This window comes from Anastrepha ludens, chromosome 6, assembly GCF_028408465.1.
Source record: "Anastrepha ludens isolate Willacy chromosome 6, idAnaLude1.1, whole genome shotgun sequence".
Classification (NCBI taxonomy): Eukaryota; Metazoa; Arthropoda; class Insecta; order Diptera; family Tephritidae; genus Anastrepha; species Anastrepha ludens.
The window spans coordinates 1,983,033-2,005,862 of record NC_071502.1 but is presented as its reverse complement, the minus strand read 5'-3'; the positions used below and the strand labels follow the sequence as shown (position 1 = coordinate 2,005,862).

The 22,830-nt window shown below is 37.7% G+C and overlaps 3 protein-coding genes across 12 annotated transcripts in view; 2 read left to right on the top strand and 1 right to left on the bottom strand.

Moving 5' to 3' along the window:
- The window catches only part of LOC128865694 (mucin-2), a 146,702-nt gene that overhangs the window by 72,987 nt on the left and 50,885 nt on the right, over positions 1 to 22,830 (bottom strand). The window lies entirely within an intron of this gene.
- LOC128865699 (uncharacterized) lies at positions 15,745 to 16,045 on the top strand. The gene has a single exon (XM_054105978.1). It carries the CDS (start codon positions 15,749 to 15,751, stop codon positions 16,043 to 16,045), a length of 297 nt encoding a protein of 98 aa, XP_053961953.1. The 5' UTR covers positions 15,745 to 15,748.
- LOC128865698 (pickpocket protein 11-like) lies at positions 18,015 to 18,940 on the top strand. The gene is made up of 2 exons (XM_054105977.1): positions 18,015 to 18,278; positions 18,345 to 18,940. Exons 1-2 carry the CDS (start codon positions 18,024 to 18,026, stop codon positions 18,615 to 18,617), a joined length of 528 nt encoding a protein of 175 aa, XP_053961952.1. The 5' UTR covers positions 18,015 to 18,023; the 3' UTR covers positions 18,618 to 18,940.

Genomic DNA, 22,830 nt, shown 5'->3' with positions numbered 1-22,830 from the left:
TGAATCGTCAGATTTTATGATGGTAAAACAGAAAAAGTATTAGTTGGAAGTAGCCAAACCAAGAAAAGTGGCATCCTGTGGTATGTCCAATGCGTAGCCAAGCGAAAATAGGCCAAATGGGAATTCTTTAAATCCTCAGCGAAGACAAACTTTCGTGATACAGATAATTATAGCATAAAAAAATAAACAGAAAATCGAATTGCAATTGGACTGTTATACCTTTTTCTGCTTCAAATTTTCTGGGCTAAACTTGAATTTCGCCGATGTGGGATGAGATGTGACTACAGATCGCGAATTCGATTCAAAGCCAGGAGTGCGCTTCTGCCAACAAAATTTCTCAGATAAAGGTGTTCAGAGCAAAAAGTGGTAAGACTCCCCAACCGTAAGAAAAAATATACTCTTCGGCCTAAACTTTTCGCGATTGTAGGCATACCTTTATTATAAAATCTGCATCACTCGTTTGAAGTTACACCTTTAAGCCCAGTAGTACTTTTATGTGAAGGTATAAAAACTATTCTAGAGCCATGGTGATGGGACCATTTCGAGGTTCTCAGTTATTGACATAAAGATAATCGAACTCACGCGCTGCTACTTTCAGCAGCATCGGCGGTGCACCTGATTAGACCCAATCTTGAAGCCAACATAACTCGCGGAACTTTTCTCATCGAGATCGGCAAAGTATTGGGTAAAAAATTATACCTAAGACTTCCTACTTATAAAATTCACACCGCTAAATCAGTTAGTAAACGATTCGATTCAGAGCTTTGGTTAAGATAGGAGGTCTGTGCCACAAAAAGGGAGTCTCACAGCATGTAAAAAAGTTGTAAGACCGCTAGAAAGGAGAGAGCGCAAAATACAGATTTTTATTGTTAAATACAGGATTAATTCGGAAGTGCTGCGTGGTGATTATTAGATCCTCTAGGTGGTTCATATCTAATTCTGATAGATTTTTAGGAGGATTCACCTTCCATCCACCAAATACCTACTGTGAAGTGGAGTCCCAACGCATGAATTTCTATCGGACATGTTAAGGTTCAACCATGATCGAGAAATATGCCCTGAGTTGCCTAATTTTTAAACTGCTACTAGAAAAAATTATTCGTGCTTCTGAGTTCAACCACTTTGGAACTTTTCTACTACGAAAGATCATGGTGTACGATGACGACATTGATATTGTCAGCCTGGACAACCGCGCCCTATGTCTCAGCGCACACCAGTCTGGAGAAGTGGGTCTTGCAGTGAACGAGGGTAAAATAAATTACCTGCTGTCCACATCCAAAGAGTCCTCGCATCTTGGACAACACATCACTGTTGGCAACCGGGAAGTTGAAATGGTGAAGAACTTTGTTTATCCAGGTACCAGTGTTAACATCCAGAACGACGTCAGCCTAGAGATTAAACGAAGGATAACTCTTGCCCACGGATGTTACTTTGGACTCAGTAGGCAATTGAAAAGTAGAGCCCTCTGTCGAAAAATGAAAACAACCCTGTATAAAAGCCTAATCAACCTCGCCTTTGATGACGAAAGCTAATGAGAGAGCACTGAGAGCATTCGAGAAAAAAATTGTCGTCTTCGCGTAGGCGAGAATCAGTTCGGTATCCGATGGAACAGCGAGCTGTATGAGCTATACCAAGATGTGTACATAGTGAAGCGTATTAAAATACAGCGGCTGCGCTGGCTTGGCCATGTCTCGAGGATGAATGAAAGTGCTCCGGCACGACAGTCCTTCGAGAGGGAGCCCACTAGTGGACAACGGGGAATACCTAATTTACATTGGGGAGCCCAACTGAGGCATAACCTGGCGATACTCGGGGTCACCAACCTACGCCAGCGAGCAGCGAACCGAGCTAGATGGCGCAGTGTTTTAAACCGACATACGGTTGTAGTGCCATCTAAGTAAGTAAATAACATAGTATAATAAGCTACCTCCGTTCTACCCGTCAGCAGAAGTACTTTACAAAAGTATCTTCCAAGAAAGAAGAAAACAAAAACAAGATCGGAAAATAAGCGCATGCCCATAAATTTACATTCCGAACCCCTTCCAGACCACGACTTTACTTCAAACTACAATTGCCGAAGCTTAAGAGGAATCATCGCCGTTCTCTTCTAATAAAAATATATTTCTCTGCACATTTAACGGTCTTAAGTATTGCCAGAGACCCACGGCTTGGTTTTAATTTAAATTTTTTTTTTTTTGAAAAAGTAAAATAGTTTACCCCATCATCATTCCTTTTCAACTTTAAACTAACTACAATTTAACTGGTCAGCTCAATGAATTTATTAAAACAAAAAAAGTTCAGCAAAAATCTGCTGCTTAATAAAAAAGTAGGTCGTTGCTGCCTCCAATCTGCGCTCGTGTTGCAAATATTTTTACGGACTTAAATTAGTGATTGTTCACTTAAAATTATTTATTAATATACATACATACATACATATATAGCCGTATGTATGTGTGAAGAAGAGTGCATGACTTTTGCTAAATTTTGTTCAGCAGCGATTTTTCAATTCATGCCAAAGAATCGATGTCACAAGAACTTTGAACAGAACATCCCCCAGTGCACTCCAAATAACTGCAACAAATTACTGCAAACGAATATACGTTAGTATGTATGTATGTGTTAAATGGCTCATTGTTATACGCACTATTATGGGGTCTATTGCACGCAACAACAACAGATACTAAGCTAGGCTGGGTATTTGGCTGAGCCGCTCCAAGTCGACCAACAACAACGGTTTATGCAGAGATTTCTCATTTAATTTTCGAAGGCATCCATCCGCTGTGTGGCTGGAGTTTTTTGCGTGGCAGACTTGCCAGTAGAGAGGGAGGAGGGCGATGGGAGTGGGTATAGGCACAAATGAATTGACAAAATAGCAAAAGTGACATTGAAAGCTTATTCAATTCAATTCAATTGAAAATGATTGAGGCGATCAGTGGAGAGTGGACCGGAGGAGACGGAGGGAGGGGAATGTCTTACGTTTTGTGACAAGTAACTGAGTGCTGGCTGCAGCAACTTGCAAGCAACAGCAACAATTACTTAAATTAACATAATTGCGCATGTAGACGGTTGAACAACAATAATACCAACAACACTAAAGAATATAACTAATAACATCAAAGGAGGCAGCCAGCGAGCAAAAGCAACCAACCACTGCTCGCGCTGCTCTAGACAAATGGAAATATTAAAAAACAAAAAAACAGCTCACACGTGAGCAATGCAGTTTATTTAAAAGAGCGACAAAAGCGTTGTAAAAATTCCAGAGCGATTAGCTTATAAAGAAATAAAAATAGACTGACATATGTGCGAAAAATGTACTAAGCTATTTATGTATTTACGAGCCACATGTATGTATACACGTGCGTGAGTAAGTGCATATGTGTGATTGGGGCATACGAGTACATCTGTGCAAGCACCGCTATAATTTGCTCAAGTGTTTATTTTTGCAAATCTCAACTCGCTGCTTATTGCCTGTTGCCGCAATTTAATATCCATTAAATTTAATTGTTGTTGCAGAGATACATTCATATGGAATGTATTTATGTGTACGGCTGCAGATACATATAACGCAATAAACGCATGCAAAGCGAGTAAGTCGGAGATGTTGACGATGTTCAGCGGACACGCCAATCAAAACAGCGACGGGCAACATGCAATGACACTGCCACCGACACCGACACTGGTCAGCAGCCAGCCAGTCAGCCAGCCGACCAACAACACCAACCTGAAAACAGCAGCCAGTCAGCAGTAATTGCAGCAGTAGCAGCAAAACAATTTAAACAATAAAGCAAAGTAATTAATATGACTACTGATGTATTCATTTTGTTGCTGTTGTTGTTGTTGTTCGGGAGCTATCGGATACGTTGTAAAAATGCTACTTAGTGCTTTTAAATGCTAAGCGGTGAGTTGGGATATGTAGGTATGTGTGTACAGTCATAGTCAAATTAATAGATTCAGCCTACCCCACCCATCCTACTGCATTTAGTCCAATTTGTATGCGGGACGCGTCGGGAAAACTGCTAGAACGCGTAAATAGACTAACAACAAAAACCGAGGCAGGAGGTAATCTTTCAGAGACACAGTTTGGTTTTAGGAAGGGACGGTCTACAGTGGATGCGCCCGTGCTGGTTAAACAGAGGGCGAAGGGAGCGATAAGCCGAGTTCGATGGTAAGGGGTCACAAAAGAGTACTGCTTAATGATTACGTTATACGTTAAAAACGCGTTCAATAGGGCAAATTTGGGAAAACTTGTCGAAGCTCTCCGTGGTTTTGAAATTTCAACGTACTGAAAAAATTATAAGCAGCAACTTGGGCGATAGAGTGGTGGTATACAATAAGAAGGAAGGCGTCAAAGCGTGCCACAAGGATCATCCTAGTCCCGTTACTCTGGAATGTAATTTATGATGGCATTCTGCGATCGCAAATCCCTAAACGTGCGAAGGTTAGGCTTTGAACTCGGGAGGACCCATACAGCAATGTAAGAAGTGTTCTTCTGTACGGTGCACCTATCTGATCTGAAACGCTGGATAAAACCTCATAAGAGTGTGTAGCGCGCTCCGAACTATGTCAGAAGAAGCAGTGCCTGTAATATCCGGGCTTTGCCCAATAGACATTTTGGCGGGGGAGATGGCAGAATCCTCAAAAAGGAAGGTGAGAAGTGTTGGTGGAGCAATTCGTCAAACGGACGTTGCATCTATCGCGTTATTCCTTCTGAACGAAGTTGGCTAAACAGACTACATGGGGATGTGGATTTCCACCTTACCAAAACACTGACAGGACACGGTTGCCTAAAATTTTATTCACAATACATAAATTTGGACATGAATACGAACCACACTGCACTTTGCAAATGACGTTATTGAAGACGCAGAACATTGTGTTTTTGTCTGTCCTCAGTTTGAAACCGAAAGAGTTGACCTGAAAAATAAAGTTAAACCAATTAAGGTTAACAACCTGGTTGATATTAAGGAAACTGGTCCGCTGTTTGCTATGAAACAAATAAAATCATCACAAAGATACGTTGTGCGAAGCGAAGCGCCGCTTCCCCTCCGCGAAGTAACATCTAACGGTAGTGCCGAAAGACAAGTCCCACATTTCAATGCTTTGCGCCACCTCTACAACGAGAAATCTACCCCACCTACTCATTGAAATCTAATAAGCTTCGAATACCATAAAAACTTCTTGCGTTTTTTTTTTTTTTTTTTTTTTTTTTTTTTTTTTTTTTTTTTTTTTGTATAAAAGACCCTTTGGATCGATTTGAAACCCAACAAACTTCATAAAATGAGTCGACGATAAAAATGACTCGGAAAAGCAGCAAGAAAAGCTGGTAGTCAAATCACCGATTTATGGCCAAGAAGATTTTGCTGTGCGTTCGGTGGGATTGAAAATCAACCATCCACTGTGAGCTGCTTGCATCGGACCAAATACTCAATTCGGAGCTTTACTGTCACCAACTAACTAAATTGAAGCGACCGATACACACGTAGCGGCCAGAATTGGAGAATAGAAAGACTGTTGTGTTTCATCAAAGCAACGTCACTCCATCAGAAGCCCGGAGAACTTGGATAAAAAGTTATATCGCATCCACTATATAGTCGAGACATGGCACCAAGTTATTAATACCTCTTCAAGCATTTGCCAAACTGGCTTGATGGTACAATAGAGACGAGGACTTCTTAATCGCGAAGTCATCAAATGGATAAAAGTTATCGAACAAAACGACGCATTTGTGATTACAAGAGATCCTAACTATTAATTTCATGGACGCGTAGTAATAAAACGCAAGCGCGCTCATAACATTTGAATTTAGCTAATATTTAGTGGAATGACCGTTACTTATCACCATAACTAAACATTACCTAAGTGTTGAAGACAACAAGTTTAAGTTTTAGAGACTTCACGATGCACTGAGGTAGAAATTTGGTTTTTCGGGGTCTCCGCACACAATGACCTCTTTCAGTGGGAGTAAAATTAAATTACTTTCGTTTCATATCGCCGTATAATATTTCGTCACTTGCTGATAGGCCCATTCTCAACAGGCTGCTGGGCAAATTCCAATGTTTTCCTCTATTAGCTTCAAGCTGAAACGGTACTTTCCGAGTAAATCTTGCCATTAGATTGCTTTTAATCAGTACTTTTCGTATTGTATTGTGGCGGCCGCCGTAGATGATGAACTGGTGAATAACTACCACTCTGAGGTGAACAGGTTTGATTCTCCGTGCGTGCAATACCAAAAAAAGAAAAGTTAGAAAGATGAAAGATGTTTCTAACAATGCTCGCCCCTAGACAGGCAATGGCAAACCTCCGAATGTACATATTTCTGCCACGAAAAAGCTCCTTTTTGACCTTTTAGGCTTCATTTACCAAAAATCCTGACGTGATGGAGCATTTTGAAGGTCAGATTCGTTTTCAGCGCATAAAAAACTACAAGAAACAAGTACAGCCATTCTAGAAACTCACCCTCGCAGGACTGTGTAGGAGGAGGAGCTTGGCCAAACTTCCAATAAATGGTGTAAGAGACAATTATGTATATAAAGAGAAGTATCAACATTTGTATAAGTAGTACTGATATATAAGAGAGCTGGAGACATCACAAAATGGTATGTCCTAACGTGACGCAGGGTTCAGCTTTGCAAAGGAGCCATCAGTTTAGACTATTCTTCGCTATTTCAGATCATATACATACATTTCGTATCATTGACATTCCATTTGTGGAACAAAAGGAGGAAACTCGCCCAAATACGCGCCAAGTATACATACATATCATAGACATCGATCATTTTCTTTGAGCGCCCATTCCAGTAATTTTCCGAAGCTAATTTTAATTTTGAAACATACTTTATAATTTGTTGACAAAAATCGTTTCTTTCTTAAATCGCTCTATTTTAACACACACTCGTGTACATGTCACTCAACATACTGGGTCTGATATTAAATATCTGTTCCATAATTAATTTCAGAGATAACGGAATAGCATAAATATTGCCTTCACTTAATAAAATACAGTTATTTATTGGAATTTACAATACAATGAAAGTAACAAAATTAAACTAAGACCCCAAAGAGTGAGCGAATCTATTTTATCGTCCATCACTGTATGTCTACTATACATCAGGTTGCACTACACACAAAAAGCGTAAAATTACGCCAAAGAAATTATCCATCCAAAGTAACTGTACTTGTGAAAAGCTTGGCTGCTATTTTGCATTATTGTGTCTTCTGCGGATGTCAACATCACTTAAAGTACAGCTTAATGGGCATAAATATGCGACAATTTTACGCTTAAGAGTGCTCGTACAACAATAAAGTGATCCCACTCCTGATGCCAATGCTCGTGAATGCTTTCGACGCTATTTCGCTGCGCGGAACAATTACACGATGTAACTATCCAGCATTACTATTAACACCTACACACACACACATACACAACTGTCTTTTGAACATGAAATGTACATACAAACAAGCAAATAAAAATTGGTATGCATGAATGTGGGGATACTTCCGCATACAGCTGTCTTTCAAGGTGACATTCGCCGTGAATTTCTAGTTGCACTTTTTACGACTTTAAAACACTTGAGAAAACGTTAAAAAGTCTGCTTTCATGGTATCATTGAGAAAAATCTAAATAAACCAAGAAAAGCATAAATAAACCAAATGATTAGATTTAAAAACTACAAAATATATGTAAACTCGCCAAAATATTGCGCTGACTTCTGAAGAAATTCGTGATTTGCTTTCAACATACCTGCAAAGAAAGAAGAAAAAGGAAAAGCTTTGTGAATATCATTAATACATACATACATACATATAAAAGACAAAATAATTTGAAGGTCAGGCTACTAGTTGTACTTTAAAACTGAGAGCGGGTCATGGGGGTCATTGAGTTTTTTTATTAAATTGAATGAATGAAAAAATGCCAGAACTTAATATTTACCAGAATGGTCTCAACTCAACTCTCTGTAGGTACTTAGTAGAAGGTGAAGTAAAGATTGTCAACGGTTTTCAAATTTATTTAGATAATGCAATTAACATAGTTATAACTACACTTTTGAAAGAAATATTTCCAAATAATTTTCTAGCTAATCTGCAATTCCTAGTCAATGGAATAACAACCCACATGACAGTTATCCGCTGGCGATTTCCATATTTTATCAACGTTTGGGAGAATAGAGACATAATCATTGGAACAACTGCGTTTGCATTTGAAACTGTATTGGCTCCAGAAAGCGCACACATTTTTTTGTTTTTTTTTTTTTGTGTTACTTAGCACCGAAAAATGTATCGAATATTTTTTATTTATCGAATTATTTCTCTGATTATAGCTTCACTTTGGAATGCTATAACACTCAACTGGTTTCAGCAAATACAAAATACAAAGATATCACAAAACCCACCTTGCCACCTTAAAATAGCTGTAAATTGGTGGCATATTTATTTACAGAGCTAAGAGGGGCACAATCGGGTTAAAGGGGGTGAGGTAATATTTATTTTTTTCTAAATATCTGAATAATTTTGTGACCGGATTGGGTTTCCATGCCTGCGCGACTTTAACGCGTTTTTCTCAAATCTACTGGAACAAGCGTTTTGAAATTGTTTCTGCCAAATCTTAATCTTACACAATAACTTTTTTACAAGCGCCTCCGGAGATTCACTGCCGTTCGCTCAATTTTAATACTTTGCAGTGAAAATTTGAGAAAATATTATTATGTTGCAACGGAAGTTGACTGAACAAGCTAAAGCTAAGTGCTGCCACAGAACAAAATATAAACAAAAATTTACTAAAAAAAGCGATCTGAGCGCCGTCGAAATGAAAAGAATCGACGAGATTACAAGATTTAAAAACGACAACACGAAATGCAGAAGAGGCATTGATATGACATTTCTGGATTTCTATTAAGTAGTTGGTAACCTCTCATTAATTTCATTTTATTCTAATTATGCCATTTATTGATTGTGATTTATTGGAGCTGGAAAACTGTTCACTCAAGTGAAGATAATGCTTTTAATACGAGACAGTAACAATACCACAACTTTGAATAAAACTCCTATTTTCCATTTCTGTTTTTGATTATAGTTTACTATAGACATTTCCAAAACATCCATTAGTTTCAGCTCTTTCGGCACTGGCTTGTCAAGATGGTCAGGCAGATAATTCATGGTAAAAAGAAAGTGTTCCATGCAGACGAGGTCTACAAGAGTCCAAATTTTTGCTTGTCCAACTTTTTTTGACTCCTGGTTTATCATGTAAGACGCGATCGTAAGCGGGCGTACGTCCTTGGAGCAAGCGATTCGGTATATACATAAATGTGTTAAGACAGGTAAAACTGCATGTCTTAAGGTGTACCTCGGCAGGGCGTTTCCCACTGACGTAAGTGGGGTTGTGCAGAGTTGGTGGGCCGGTCGCTAAACAAAATTACCTAAGAAGCGGATACCCTCCGCCCTATGTTCCGCCTGAAAACATCATTAAATTGTAATGTTACTATTTTTTGTATTCAATTTATTGACAGGGAAAAAAGATGTTAAGTCGACTTATGTGATTTAGTCACGACTAGTCTAAATAAATCTCGCGCTCTAAAGTTTTGAAATCCAAATGAATTATTCTTAAATTGCTTTAAAACTAAAAGATGCTGTTATGAGTACTTGCATTTATGAAATGAAAGCCTTCCAACTCTCCGCAGTTTGCTTTTTCCTTTGTCTCAAAATCCGTACACAAGAAAAATCGAGTGAATTTGAAAAAAACTTGTGCAAAAATTCTGAATTCTCGCAGTGAGTAAATACTAGACAATAACTTTAAAAAACAAATAAATAAGAATTTTAGCGCCAGTCATCTCACCTTCACTTGTTTGTTGTCTGTGTTCTGGGATTTATTTTCGAGACAAAGAGTATTGCAGCTCACCGCAGTGTGTCCAGCAAATCAGTCACGCATAAGCCGATTATTAGACCGGTTCAGAGGCAAATACATTTCTTAGCACAAATCAATGAATAGCTGATTTTATTAGCTCATTAATATTCAATTTCTATGTTGTTTTTGCAATGTGCGAATTACATCACCGTAGTAGTGCGCACACATATATATATAAGAGTATCTGCATGAATACAAAATCGTGGGTATTTATGTTTGAATGAGCTCACCTGCACTTTTTGTATATGCAAACATCCATACATACATACACACGTGCGAATGAAATGCAAGATGACGAGCATAATTTCGTCATTCTCATTGTGCATACGTGCGTTTTTTTCCTATCGCGTTAGATCGTTTGTTGAAATTCAATTTGTCATGCAATGCAACTCTTGTTTTTCTTTGTGTTTTCGCCAAGAGCATTTTTTCCCGCCTTAGTTTCGAGTTTACATCAATTTTAAGTATAGCTTTTTGCGCATAAATTCCAGTATTATGGAATACGTATTAATAACTCATATGGATGACTGCATTAATTGCTCGAAGCAATGCACACGCACACACACACATATAGTCTATATATATATATATACGCATACACTATTTCGATATGCCAAAACGCTTCAGTGAGAAGTCAAACTACTCAGCAAACATTCTAGTTAATGAATTGGTATTTGAATAAAGAAAACGTACTAGTTCGAGTGAGGCCAGTATTGTACCAGTTGCATACATTCTTCTATATAAGACTCTAAATAAAATGCTTCAAACGTTAATAATGTTCAAAATGAGGACTGGACGAAAATGGAAATGGTGTTATGTTGTTGTTATAGCAGAAGCATCGCCTTGTTAAAAATAGCATTTTCTAGCAAAGAAAAAAGGACGAAGTACTTCAGCTACAAAGCAAAGCGGTAAGTATTAAAAAACAAAAAGTATTAATACATACAAATTTACGTCATGAAACATTTCTAATTATTGTTCCATAACTTTTGTCCGCCTTTGAGAGGTGTCCGCCCAAGAGGAGGGTAGCTTATATCAGAACTTTTTTTTTTTTTTAATTAAATGAATACTATTTCTTATTTGTATTTAAGATATTCATATTAAATCATTCAAACAAAAATGTGAATGTATTTTTTCAAACGAATATAAAAATAAAATTACATTTCAGTCAATAAACTACATAGAAATGGATATATTAGACAAAAAACTGTGAAATTGTCGATTGACATAAGTTTTTTTCTTTTTTTTCAAAAGGACTCGTACATATTTTGCAGATGGTTTCCCAATTTTTTTAACATTGTCCCCACACATCCTGTGGTTTTCCAATTTTGAACCTCCTAAGAAAAACTGGACTTATTTCCTCAAAATTCCATATAGAGACTCAGTGATGGCATTACACTAAATCTACTGAATTAATTACTTTTTATATTGAAAAATTAGGTTCGCAAGATTTGATAAGTAAAACTCACCTATTGGCTAATGCCCGGGCAGACAAATGGTTTTCCTCGTAAGCGTTTACAAATTCACCGCGCAAAGCACACTAAATATGTGCACACACCTAATCCGAGAACTCCCCTTTTTCCCATTTAGTAAGTAACTGCTCACTCACATTTTTTATATTTTTTCCGTCCATGAGAAGTTCATGGAGGTTATTGTTGGATTTGTTATGAAAGGAAATCTTAATGTTTTTTGAGGTTCGCGTCCACTCAAAAGAGGTTTTTTTGTCAATTTTATGAAAACTAACTGAAAAATGACTCAAGGGAGAGTAATTTGTTCCGAAATTTATACTTAAAACTTGGTATAGGGAAAAATGTCCGCTTAATGGAGACGACCGTCTAATAAAGGTATCGGTTAGAAGAGGTTTCACTGCAACGTAAAGCTTCTAACTTTGTTAAATTTTCTTTTCAAACTTTTCTGTACATTTGTTTTTAGGAATTAGAAAAATTCTGTATATGCAGTTTTACAGCCCGTTAAATTTTAGTGTAAATTGCAAGTGGCTCAAAATTCACGTTGATTAAAAAACAAGTATTAAGCTGATGTGTTGTTGCGTTGTTCCACATAAAAGAAAAATATATATCGAGCAATTTATATAAAAAAAAATTGAACAAAGTCTTAAATAAATAATCAAAATTCTTAGTAAATTTTATTTGAACCCCGCTTCCAACGGCCATTCTCTGCACTTCCAAGCAATATTGCATTGTCAGGGCATACAAAGGATGTTACACATAGGTACATACACATGTATATGTGTCTGAACATAATCACGCACAAATGAGAACCCTTTGCTGTCATATGCAAATGAGTATCGATGTACATATCTACGTATACATGTATGTATGTATGCAGTTAAAGCTCATTAGAAGCATCAGAATAGATTGGTAATAGACAGCTCGACAGAAGGCTCTGCAACCGACGCATCACCGCCGGGAGCTTCCGAACGTGTGTCACTCATGCATTTGTTAGTACGTACATACATTCACACATACGCACATATGTACATATAAGCATGCAATTGCCATTACTTTGCCCACAATTCTGATTTCTATATTTCATTTTTATTTTCACATCTCATTTTTTGCACAAGTGCCGCTTCTATTAACAGCGTACATGCATGCATGTGTGTACGTATGTATACATCCGCCTACGAGCCTATTACTGCTCACTGCGTCCAACTGTGTCCCAGAAGAATTATTGCGCAAAATAGATGTATATATATATAGACAATGAACGCGAGTGTGCCACGAAATAGACGCCTGCCACCCCACATACAACTTTGGCTGCAGGAAGAAAAATGGGAGCATCGACTGGCCCAACCTTGTGCCAGTAAGCGGTACTGCTGTGAAAAGGGATGAGTTCCAGTTTTACATCCTGGTCGGAATTTGATGTAGCCCTGGCTGTGGTTCTACAGCAAAGGATGACATGGATGAGTAAACGTGGTGGAAGTAGTTTACACACACATACATACATACCGCAATTCTAATAAGCACATACATATGTATTTATATATTTAATTCCTACTTTCAACTAATTTTTTTAAATCGAGCTTCAGTTCGTATTGTCGTCAAAACTGTAGAAGGGCCCACACTGCGCTCAATCGCCTTTCAATGATAGTTGGGGTTTAACACTTATCGTGTATTAAAACTTTTTATATTATTTAACAAACTCGGTGGCTGAATAAACGTTACAACAAAAGTGAAAGGCTTTCTTACATTGAATCCATTTTTAACGCAGATTTTAGTACGAACTCGTTGCTGCAAATTGAAATCCGTTTTTAAAACTATAAGAAATCCTACGTGCAAAAGTAGATTTACTCAAGACGGCGTAACTTTTACAAATGCCAAGCAATGACGGTCAAATTTTGGTAGGAATTTTAATCACAGATGTGGCAACCTAACAAAAAAACAGAACTCAAATCAGTTGACTTAGAGCGTCACCTGGCGGTTGTGCCGTGAACTTTTTAATCAAAATGGTATACCGAAAAATGTAAAACTGAATTAAAATACTTTGCAGAAAAAGTTGCACGATTTTTATCTAGCTTTAATTTATTGACATTAGGGTGGTACGCTAGGGTAGCAGTGAAATTTGGTGGGTAAGTAGGAGACCGGGGTACTTGAGGTCAATGAACTTTGCAACCAAAAACTTGTCCTCTCTCTCGCAGATATAACGGATTCGAATTATCTCACAAGAATACTTTAACCCCAGCGATGCCTGTCGAACTTTTTTCGGTACGGTCTAATGTACAGAAATCATTCAATTATTTGGGTTTTCGAAATATGTGCGGATGGTGTGAAATAAAGGGTTTTTAATAAGAGGGTAATTTTGATATTCAAAGAAAAATGCGATTTTTTACCATAAATGATCGGTTGTTTATTTCATTATAAAATGGAAGGTATGCCGTTAATAGTGGAAAATAATATCAGGCAAATGACCACCACGACCACGCTTACAGGACAATATCCTTTTCATGAAATTTTCCATAACCGAATTGCAAAGTGGCTGCCCTATGTCCTCGATAGCCTCACGAATTCCATCTTTGAGGTCTTGAATCGATCCTGGGCTTTTGGTGTAGACCTTCTCTTTCACGTGGTCCCAAAGAAAAAAGTCACAAGGTGTTAAATCACAAGATCTCGGTGGTCAATTGCGATCACCTCTTCGTAAAAGATCCATGGTTTCGATGCTTGTGTGGCACGTAGCGCCGTCTTGTTGAAAATAAACGTTCTTCAGTTCAACACCATCCAATTCCGGCCATAAAAAATTGTTAATCATCTCTCGATAGCGCAATCCATTCACCTGTAACACCTATTATTTGAAAACCCTTTATTATTACTATTAAGTTTTTATGATTTTATCTCTTTTTCCCCTAATATTCCAATACAATCCAAAAATACAATATTTGTAGTGTCTCTATTTCTTCTATATAAAAATCAGTGTAGGCCTCATTTCAATAAAAAGAAGTTTCAATAAAAAAATGTCCGTTATCTTGACAATTCCTTCTGCTTTTCTACGATTTTTTATTTATAATTACATTTTTTTATGCAATTGGTGTTCACATTTACGTGCTGATAAGCACATTAAATAAAACGAAAAGCACACAGTAAAAAAATTACAACAAATTTCTGACGCATGCTTCATCTCTGCAGCAGGCGAAGTCTGTGCAGTAATCGGAAGCCACGAGTAGCAGCGAACTTAATATTTGATAAATTTATGAATTGGAATTGTTTCCATTGAAATACTAATACTCGCTTAAATTCCTCTATGTGAACCAAATTGAAAGACACTAAGAGCTTTTGTGAGAGCAAATTGAAATAAATAACTAACGCATTTCTACTCTGAAATAGAAATCTAAATCCATTAGAAGGCGTCGCATGCCCACATGTTAGATAATTCTAGTACAGCAAAATGCAATCATAAATTATTCAAAAACAACAAATTGCAATTAGAATGTCATTTAAGGATGGACAAAATATCCCAAAGCGCCAATGGAACTGCAAACCATGTTATAGTAATACAGGGTGTTCCGACACTTGCGAACTTCGAATTGTTGCTCGATTTGCTTCTTTCATAGCTCTTAGGAAATATTTGTGCAGTACAATTTTAAGTATGGAGCGGTACACAACCGCATAACGTGTGAAATATTATTTTGAAAATTACTCCTAGAATACCTTGGATCAGCGTGCGTACCGCCGAAAAGACCACAATTGCCCATCGCCTTCAGTGAACACAATAAATTCCATGGTGAAAAGAATGGAGAAGGTGTGGACAATAACGGACAGTTATCCGACTCCGAGCGAATTTGACAGAAATGGCAGCGGGACTGACGTAACTGGGGTCACGAAGCGGTTTGTTTACTAAAAAACTAAAATTGTGTTAGTGATATATGAAAATACTTAACAGAATGTCACTTCGTTACCATCTGAACAACAATTGATTGGAGAAAAGTCTGAATACATGTGAAATGAGCGTTCCCAGCACAATTTTGATTTTCACCATAGTTGTTGGCCAAACCTGGTAAATCTATCATCCTTGAATAAATTCTTTCGTGCGGCAATTCGTGCCTTGCGCGAATTTTTCAACTGTGAAGCTGGTCGCGAAGATGTCCGAGAGAACCTCGGTACCTCCTTTCGCCAACGCTCGTCCCAATAATTTTTTTAAATTCTAATGTGTTTAGTATAGATGGAACACCCTGTATATGAACTTTTTTAAATACATTGACATGCACTCATTCAACCAATGCACAACAGCACAAATTCAGAACGTAGGGACATCCATATATTATTATTTTATTTAAGGATCCGCCAACGCAGATGCCTGCAATAGTCAAAGCGAAGTCATTCCTTCATCATCATCACAAACAAAATGAATAGCGGCACCTTTGTGAGGCGCAATTTCACCGAGACGGGTATTCATGGCTTGCCATATTTGATCCGTAAAGATTTACACTGGACAGAGCGACTATTTTGGTTGGGCATCGTCATAGCAGCGAGTTACTACTCCATTTTCATTTGTCTCGATCAAATGAAACGTTTTCGCGAAAATCCCATTGTGTTTGCAGCGGAGTTGACCTGGGATAAGAGAGATTTCCTCTATGCCGGGATAACGATGTGTAGTGATTTCCATAGTGAGTTAGCAGAACGTGAAATCATCGAAGAGTGAGTCTAGTGCAACATAATATATGAAAAATCTATTGTAATCCAGCATTAAATTTATATTTCAGAATCTGGCACTTTACGCCCAACGACACCCAATACGGCTATTATTCCAAATTTTTGGAAGCGCTGAACGTACTGCATTACGATACCTTGGAGACTCTACTACCCTATCAGAATGACTCTACGCTGTGGAGCATAGATTATGTGGACGTGTTGACAAAGGTTTGAGTTGAATAAAATGCAGTAAAAGATATATAATTTTACTCAAAAGGAAGTGCATTCACGACCTAACCTAAGCTCAAACTTCCAACCAACACCAGAAATTTCAATGGCGACGACGTCTGCGAAACTCAGTAGAATAAAAAATTGCAAAAGTCCACCCTTTTTTAAAGTTTACCTTAAGGGGATTTGGGTGTCATAAAACAAATTTTCCCCGAAAGGTTTTTTTATAATAATTTGGTTATTTGACATCCGATTTTCAAAACCAATATGTCAATATTCCAGGAGCCCTATACTTCGTTTTAATGTCCTTTTAGGTCTCGAAGTCACTTTCACATGGTTAGGTCAGTTAAGCGGAGTTGTACGCCCTAATACATCCTTTTTCTTTCACCAAACTCAAGCACTTTAAGATTCATTAAAAGTGTGTATTTTAAACTGTTTTACTAAATTTTTTTTTGAGCAACTATTCCATGGTAGAAATGCTCTCGCCATTATAAAAAAACTTCAGTAGGTATCTAATCCGGGACCAACTGAAAGGTGTTAAGGACCTTGGAGAAGATTAACGTTAATGGAGAAAGACTTATGATAGTAATGAGCAAACTGTCAAATGATTAAAATCATCTCCTTAAAGTCTAAAATTCAATAGATTCGGCGCTGCCCCACCTTCGCGAGTTTAGCTCGGCTACAGACGACTACTGCAACCTCACACATGGTGGTTGGAAGAAGATATTCTATGCAGGTTTTCGACCACATGTAACCCGCAAGTCCATAAAAAAACTGTCAAAAAATAACTTAAATGCCAAGATTTATTTTTATTGAATTAAAAAAAGTATAAAGTGGTGATTCCATATCTGATGAGTGCACCCAGTTGGATATCATTAATTATGCGATATTTCAGCGAGGAATTTTTCATTAATACCGCATGGTCTGTGTAAAATCAAAATTTTTAGTAACTGTTAGCTACCAAACAAAGCTAATTTAAACCGGTTGGAATTTCAGAAAATATTCGTTTCGTTACAGCTGCAGCGGCATGAAGAGCCGGAAGATGGTCTGCTATCAAAATCTAAGAATATCGTATTCGCCCCAGCTATTACGGAGGTCGGCCTGTGTCGTACAACATCGCAGCTCAATAAATACACGAATCCCAGTAGAGAAATGTACGAATTCCATGATTTTACTATAAAATTTAGATTTGTTAAAAATCAGCCATCACAACCATGCTGCCAAAGATATGCGAAATCTGGAGCGATTTTACACTTCTTTTGCAATAATTTTTGTTGAAGGGTTTCTATCAATTGAGATTTTATCAGTTTTTCGCGTTGAAGAATTTAAATTGGATTGCCTTCCTTATTTTCAGAAAAACCGTCGAAGTTAGTCCCGTGCAATACTGCCTTTTCACGAGCATCTGCATTACGAAGGTATATCCAGAATATCCAGACAACGCGGGCGTATTTGTGGTAAGTGCGAATAGAAAAGCATGAGAAAATACATCAATCTTGCGAAAATACATCTAGACAATTTCCTTAATTTTCTAGTACCTGCATAATCCATTCGATGTGGTGGCACCCGGCCACATAACCAACGTTTATCAGACAGTTATACCGGACAGAGTACTAACAGTCGACTTGGAGATAAGTTCATTCAGCGCTGAAGATGAGGTACGAAATTTGCCAGCAGAATATCGAAAGTGTCGCTATCCCGACGAAAGTAATCTTCTGTACTTTGAGGTAATCCTGCCGAGCCACATAGTTTTGCTATGAGAAATGCAACCACATTCTTTCCAGACCTATTCTACCGCATTGTGTTGCATGGATCGTCGCATTCGCAAAGCCTTGGAGCTTTGTAAATGTAAACCACATTTCTATGCTGTGGCTTCAGACCTACCCGTTTGCAACATCGACCAGCTTCTATGTTTACAGCGGAACAATTGGGCGCAGACAAATTGCACCGATTGTGTCCAACTCTGTGAGTATATGTTTTATGTACAGCTGCAACAAAGCCTTTCGCCCGCCAGGGAGGTAAGAAGATGAAGGCTTAGAGGTTGCATTCGAAAATTGATCAAGTTTTAACTCTTTCCAAAACAGAAGGAGGGTTTTCTCAGCCAAAAGTTTGAACGCACCGCTGTCATACAACTCAGCCTGCCCTACAGAGGCATACGTCGGCGTGTGGTCTTCAGCTCTGATCAATTGGTTGTCTCGTTTGGCGGTGCGGTTAGCCTATTTCTAGGCGCCAGCTTTATGACCTGTTATACAATGATAAAAATCTTTGGCGACTTTGTTGCACTTAATTGTAGGCACTTCTGGAGACAACAACAGCAACCACAACGCAGGAAGCTAGTGCGAGTGCAGCCCATTTAAGGCACAAAAATAAAAACAAAGTCGTACTTTCAGTTGATGCAACACAAGACTCTATGGGAATGGTCTCAATACTAATGCTATAACTACGTAAGAAAATTGAATTTGTGCTGCAAAGCAATCAACTGAGTTATCGATTTTCTATGACATATTTCTATCCTCTCTTCCTCTTCTCACTTCCTCTAATGCGAACAAAGCTATCAACTAACAATGGCATGCAATGAAATAGCAGTAGAAATTATACATAAAGAGAAAATGTGACACACACACACACATACACAAAACAACTCAACGAAGGGTGAATTCAATAAAATCGCTTGCTTTACTCGCCCATACTTGCAGTTTTGCGGCCAATGCAATACAAATACAAAATTATTAAAATGCAATTGCGCACAATTCAATTCGAAATTACTTTATATGTACGTACGCGCACATATACATATGTATGAGTATATATAATATTAGTGTTTCATTAATATTGAAAAATCGTTGTTTTCGTGCTTTCAGCTTTGGAATAATAAGCCAGGCTATGCGTTTGAAATAGTTAATAAACTTAAGGTTAAAAATCACAGTTGTTTATAATGAAGAATCACTTAGAAGCTTAAAATTATCTGCCGCTCCTGTATTAATTGTGAGGCTTGTGATCCAGTACCGAGTCATAACACCAAGTATTGTTGACTAATTGAGTTCAAAACAAAAAAAAAAAACAAAAAAAGACCGCCGTTTTTAAGAATCAACCATTCACACCAGAAAAATTTAAATGATGAACTAATTTGATTAGTATAGAAAAAATGGTAAAGCAATAAGCCTAAAATGTGCATATGTTAAGCTAGCACTAAAAGACTGCGAGGAGTACAAACTCAGGAAACCAAATGAACTCGAGCCGAAAACTCCAGCCCGTGCACGAGAGATGATTTCCCATTTTAATAATAATAAAAAAAACAGAACTCAAAAACGGCAAAAATTACAACATAATGAAGCATAGGAAGTAACTACAGGGTGGGCCATATAGCGTTTGCTTTTTGAACCACCTATTTTTTTGAGAATGGTAACACAAATGACATGTCAAATGTGTTCATAATAATTTACTTAAAGGTTTGACATTTACGAAATGGGACGCTATACGCTTGAACAATTTGGGAATTTGAATTGGGAAATATTGAAAACCTATTTCCAAAGTGGTGAGTCTTCTTTTCTGTGAGAAATTTGAAAAAAAAAAAATCAAAAAAAAAAAAAGATTTGCCAGCAAGACAGTTTGTGGATCAATTTGTTAATCGTGTTCGTGAAAGTGGATCGTTAATGGATAAAACAACACGTGAACGTGCTCCTACAGTGCATACACCCGAAAACATTGCTGCTGTAGCCGAAAATGTGCGTGAACATCCAACAACCTCAACTCGTCATCGTTCTCAAGAATTGAACATTTCATGCACTTCTTTGAGGAGAATTTTGCATAAAGACCTCGGTATGAAGGTTTACAAAGTTCAATTGGTGCAAGAACTGAAGCCTAATGGCCATCCAATGCGTTTACACTCGAACTTTTGGCTACAGTTTTTGAAAACCGAATAATCAGCCGAAATTCCGATATCAATTGGCCGCCTCGGAGCTGTAACTTAAGCCCGTTGGACTATTTTTTGTGGGGAACCGTTAAGAACAAATGCTATGCGAACCATCCAGAGACGATTGATGCTTTAAAACACGAAATCGAAGTTGCCATTCATGAAATTGGGAGCCCAAACAATCGAAAATGTGCTTAAAAATTGGGTTGATCGAATGACCTACTGTAAAGCCAGTCGTGGCAGTCATTTGAACGATATTATTTTTCATTCATAAATGACAATGTTCTATCTTCAAAATAAAAAGAAAAAGTTTGAAAAAATATTGATTAGTTTTTTTTTATAGCCGATTCAAAAACCAAATTTTACATGGCCCACCCTGTAGAAGTTACTCATGATAATATTTGGAAATGTATTTAGCCAGAATGAACTTTTGTCAGGGTACCTTCGACTCAAAATAGGTCATAGCGTTCGCTTCTTCAAACGTCGAATCTTCTACCCGTAAGTGAATCCAACTTTCGCTCATCTATAACCGGGAAGCATCGGGAGCGGAAAAGGGGCTAGTTCATACTAAGGTTGAGCACCTCGATACCTATCCATATCGTGTTCTTATTGGTAACTTGAGGGAGCCATTTACAACAATTTTACCACAATTTTCATAGTTCAAAAGATCTGCTTATACTGAGCGGAAAATACCAACGGAAACCTCTTGTCTACTTGTCAAAAGACGAATATTTATATGCTACTTAACGCACGACAACCTAAAATTACTTAGTGATAAAAAGTGAAAATAACGACATTGACAAGAAGCACATCTGCGTCGAACGCCAGTTAATGCCAGCCGTTTAGTGTGAAGTTTTTTTCTTTCTGCAGTACATCTCACTTCTGTTCACATTGGATTTTTTATTTTTCTTGTTTATATCATTTTTTACTTTAAGATACTTTTGGTTTTATTTTATTTGATCGAATATCAGATGAACATTTCCTTAATTTTTTTAATATCATACGACTTTTATTATACTAAAAACGAAAAAGGTGGAGCATGAAAAACATTGCGAATATTGTAAACAAAACCACTGTGCCAAAAACCGTCTGTAAATTTTCACGCCCACCGCTCATCATATTGGATTCCTTATTTTGAATTTTGTAAAGCCGGCTAGAACTCATATTCATCGGGATTGGCTCCATTTACACGGAAGATTTGCGTCTGCTATAACGGATTGGTCATTTCAACTGTAAAATTCAGGACGGGAGGCATTAAAAGAACTGTCAAATACAAAAAAAATTTGACCTGAAAGGTTCACGGCAATTGAATCAAATCGAACAGATAAACATAAACTGATTTTTTTGCGGATAAACTTTGCAAATGTTCGATTCGGTTTCATAAATCGAGTTAATTTTTGATCGCTTTACTCAGTTCACTTTTATCGCCGACAATAGAGTAATACCCACATAATTTTAAAAAGTACGGAAGAAAGCTTAGCTGACGGAAAACAAGAGGAAAGCTACTATTTCCCAATGTTTTTTGTGTTTTTGTTTCTGCTATTTGGATTTGGCTTACCGTGCATGCATATCTCTGTATGTAGACATAAAGGAAAAATGACAAATTAAATTTACGCAAAGTAAGAAGCCACAGAAGTGCTTGCGCCCCCAAAGGTACTGCCGACTCAAAATAATCACAATAAAAAAACCAAGTTGGAAAAATATCACGAAAACTGGCGAGCAGTTGAGACACCGAAACCATCGCCTCCACCGCCGATACATGAACACGTACATACATACGTATGCATGTATGTATGTATGTGTGTGCATACGTAGAGTTACGCTTTTGAAGAAAACTGCAAGTTTTTTAAGTTTTTCTCGCTTGCCACAACCACAACCCCACCGCAATGAAACTTACTACTTACTCAAACACACATACTTACACTTACATATATGCATAGGTATGTACACATCTGCGCGCTTCGACCGGTAAAGTTAAAGTAGCTGGTTAATCGATTTGCCGCATGCCAAAATGGTGGCTTATGGTCGCATATGGCGGCAATCGCCGTCGTTATGATTGTTATGATGTCGTTGAAGCCACCGATGTTTATGCTGAATTTTAAGATGTTAACGACAGCTGCGGTTACCAATTTTATTTCCTCAGCGGCTGCCTTTCTATTTGACTACCTCAAGCAGTTCATACTTATCAATTTGTATATTCGTGTACGTATGTATATAAGTATGTGAGTACGCGAGTGTGTAAGTATAACGATCGCTGGTGGCGTTGAAATGCAGCGGATGTGCACATAGCGTGAAGAAAATGCCCACAAAAAGATTCGTGGAAACAAAGGGAGTGAAAAAAAAACACTACAAAGTGAATAACCTTCAATGGTTTCTTATGCAGTTTCTAACACCGCGGGGATTTTCGTAAAACAAAGGAAGGTTAATGGCAGTTTTGATTTTGGAAATGTGTTGGTTCATTTGAGGTAGTTTTTAAAGGTGGCTAGAAGGTACTCGAAGTGGTGAAGCTACTCTTAATTTCATAATTCGTCAAATTCGATGCGATCGCAAACGTCAGTGAGTGGCTGAAGTTTCGTTCATTTGTTCGACCGACTTTTTTTTATAAAATTGTAATCGAGTTCTACAAACAGAAAATTTAGCAAATTATTAAAAACTTC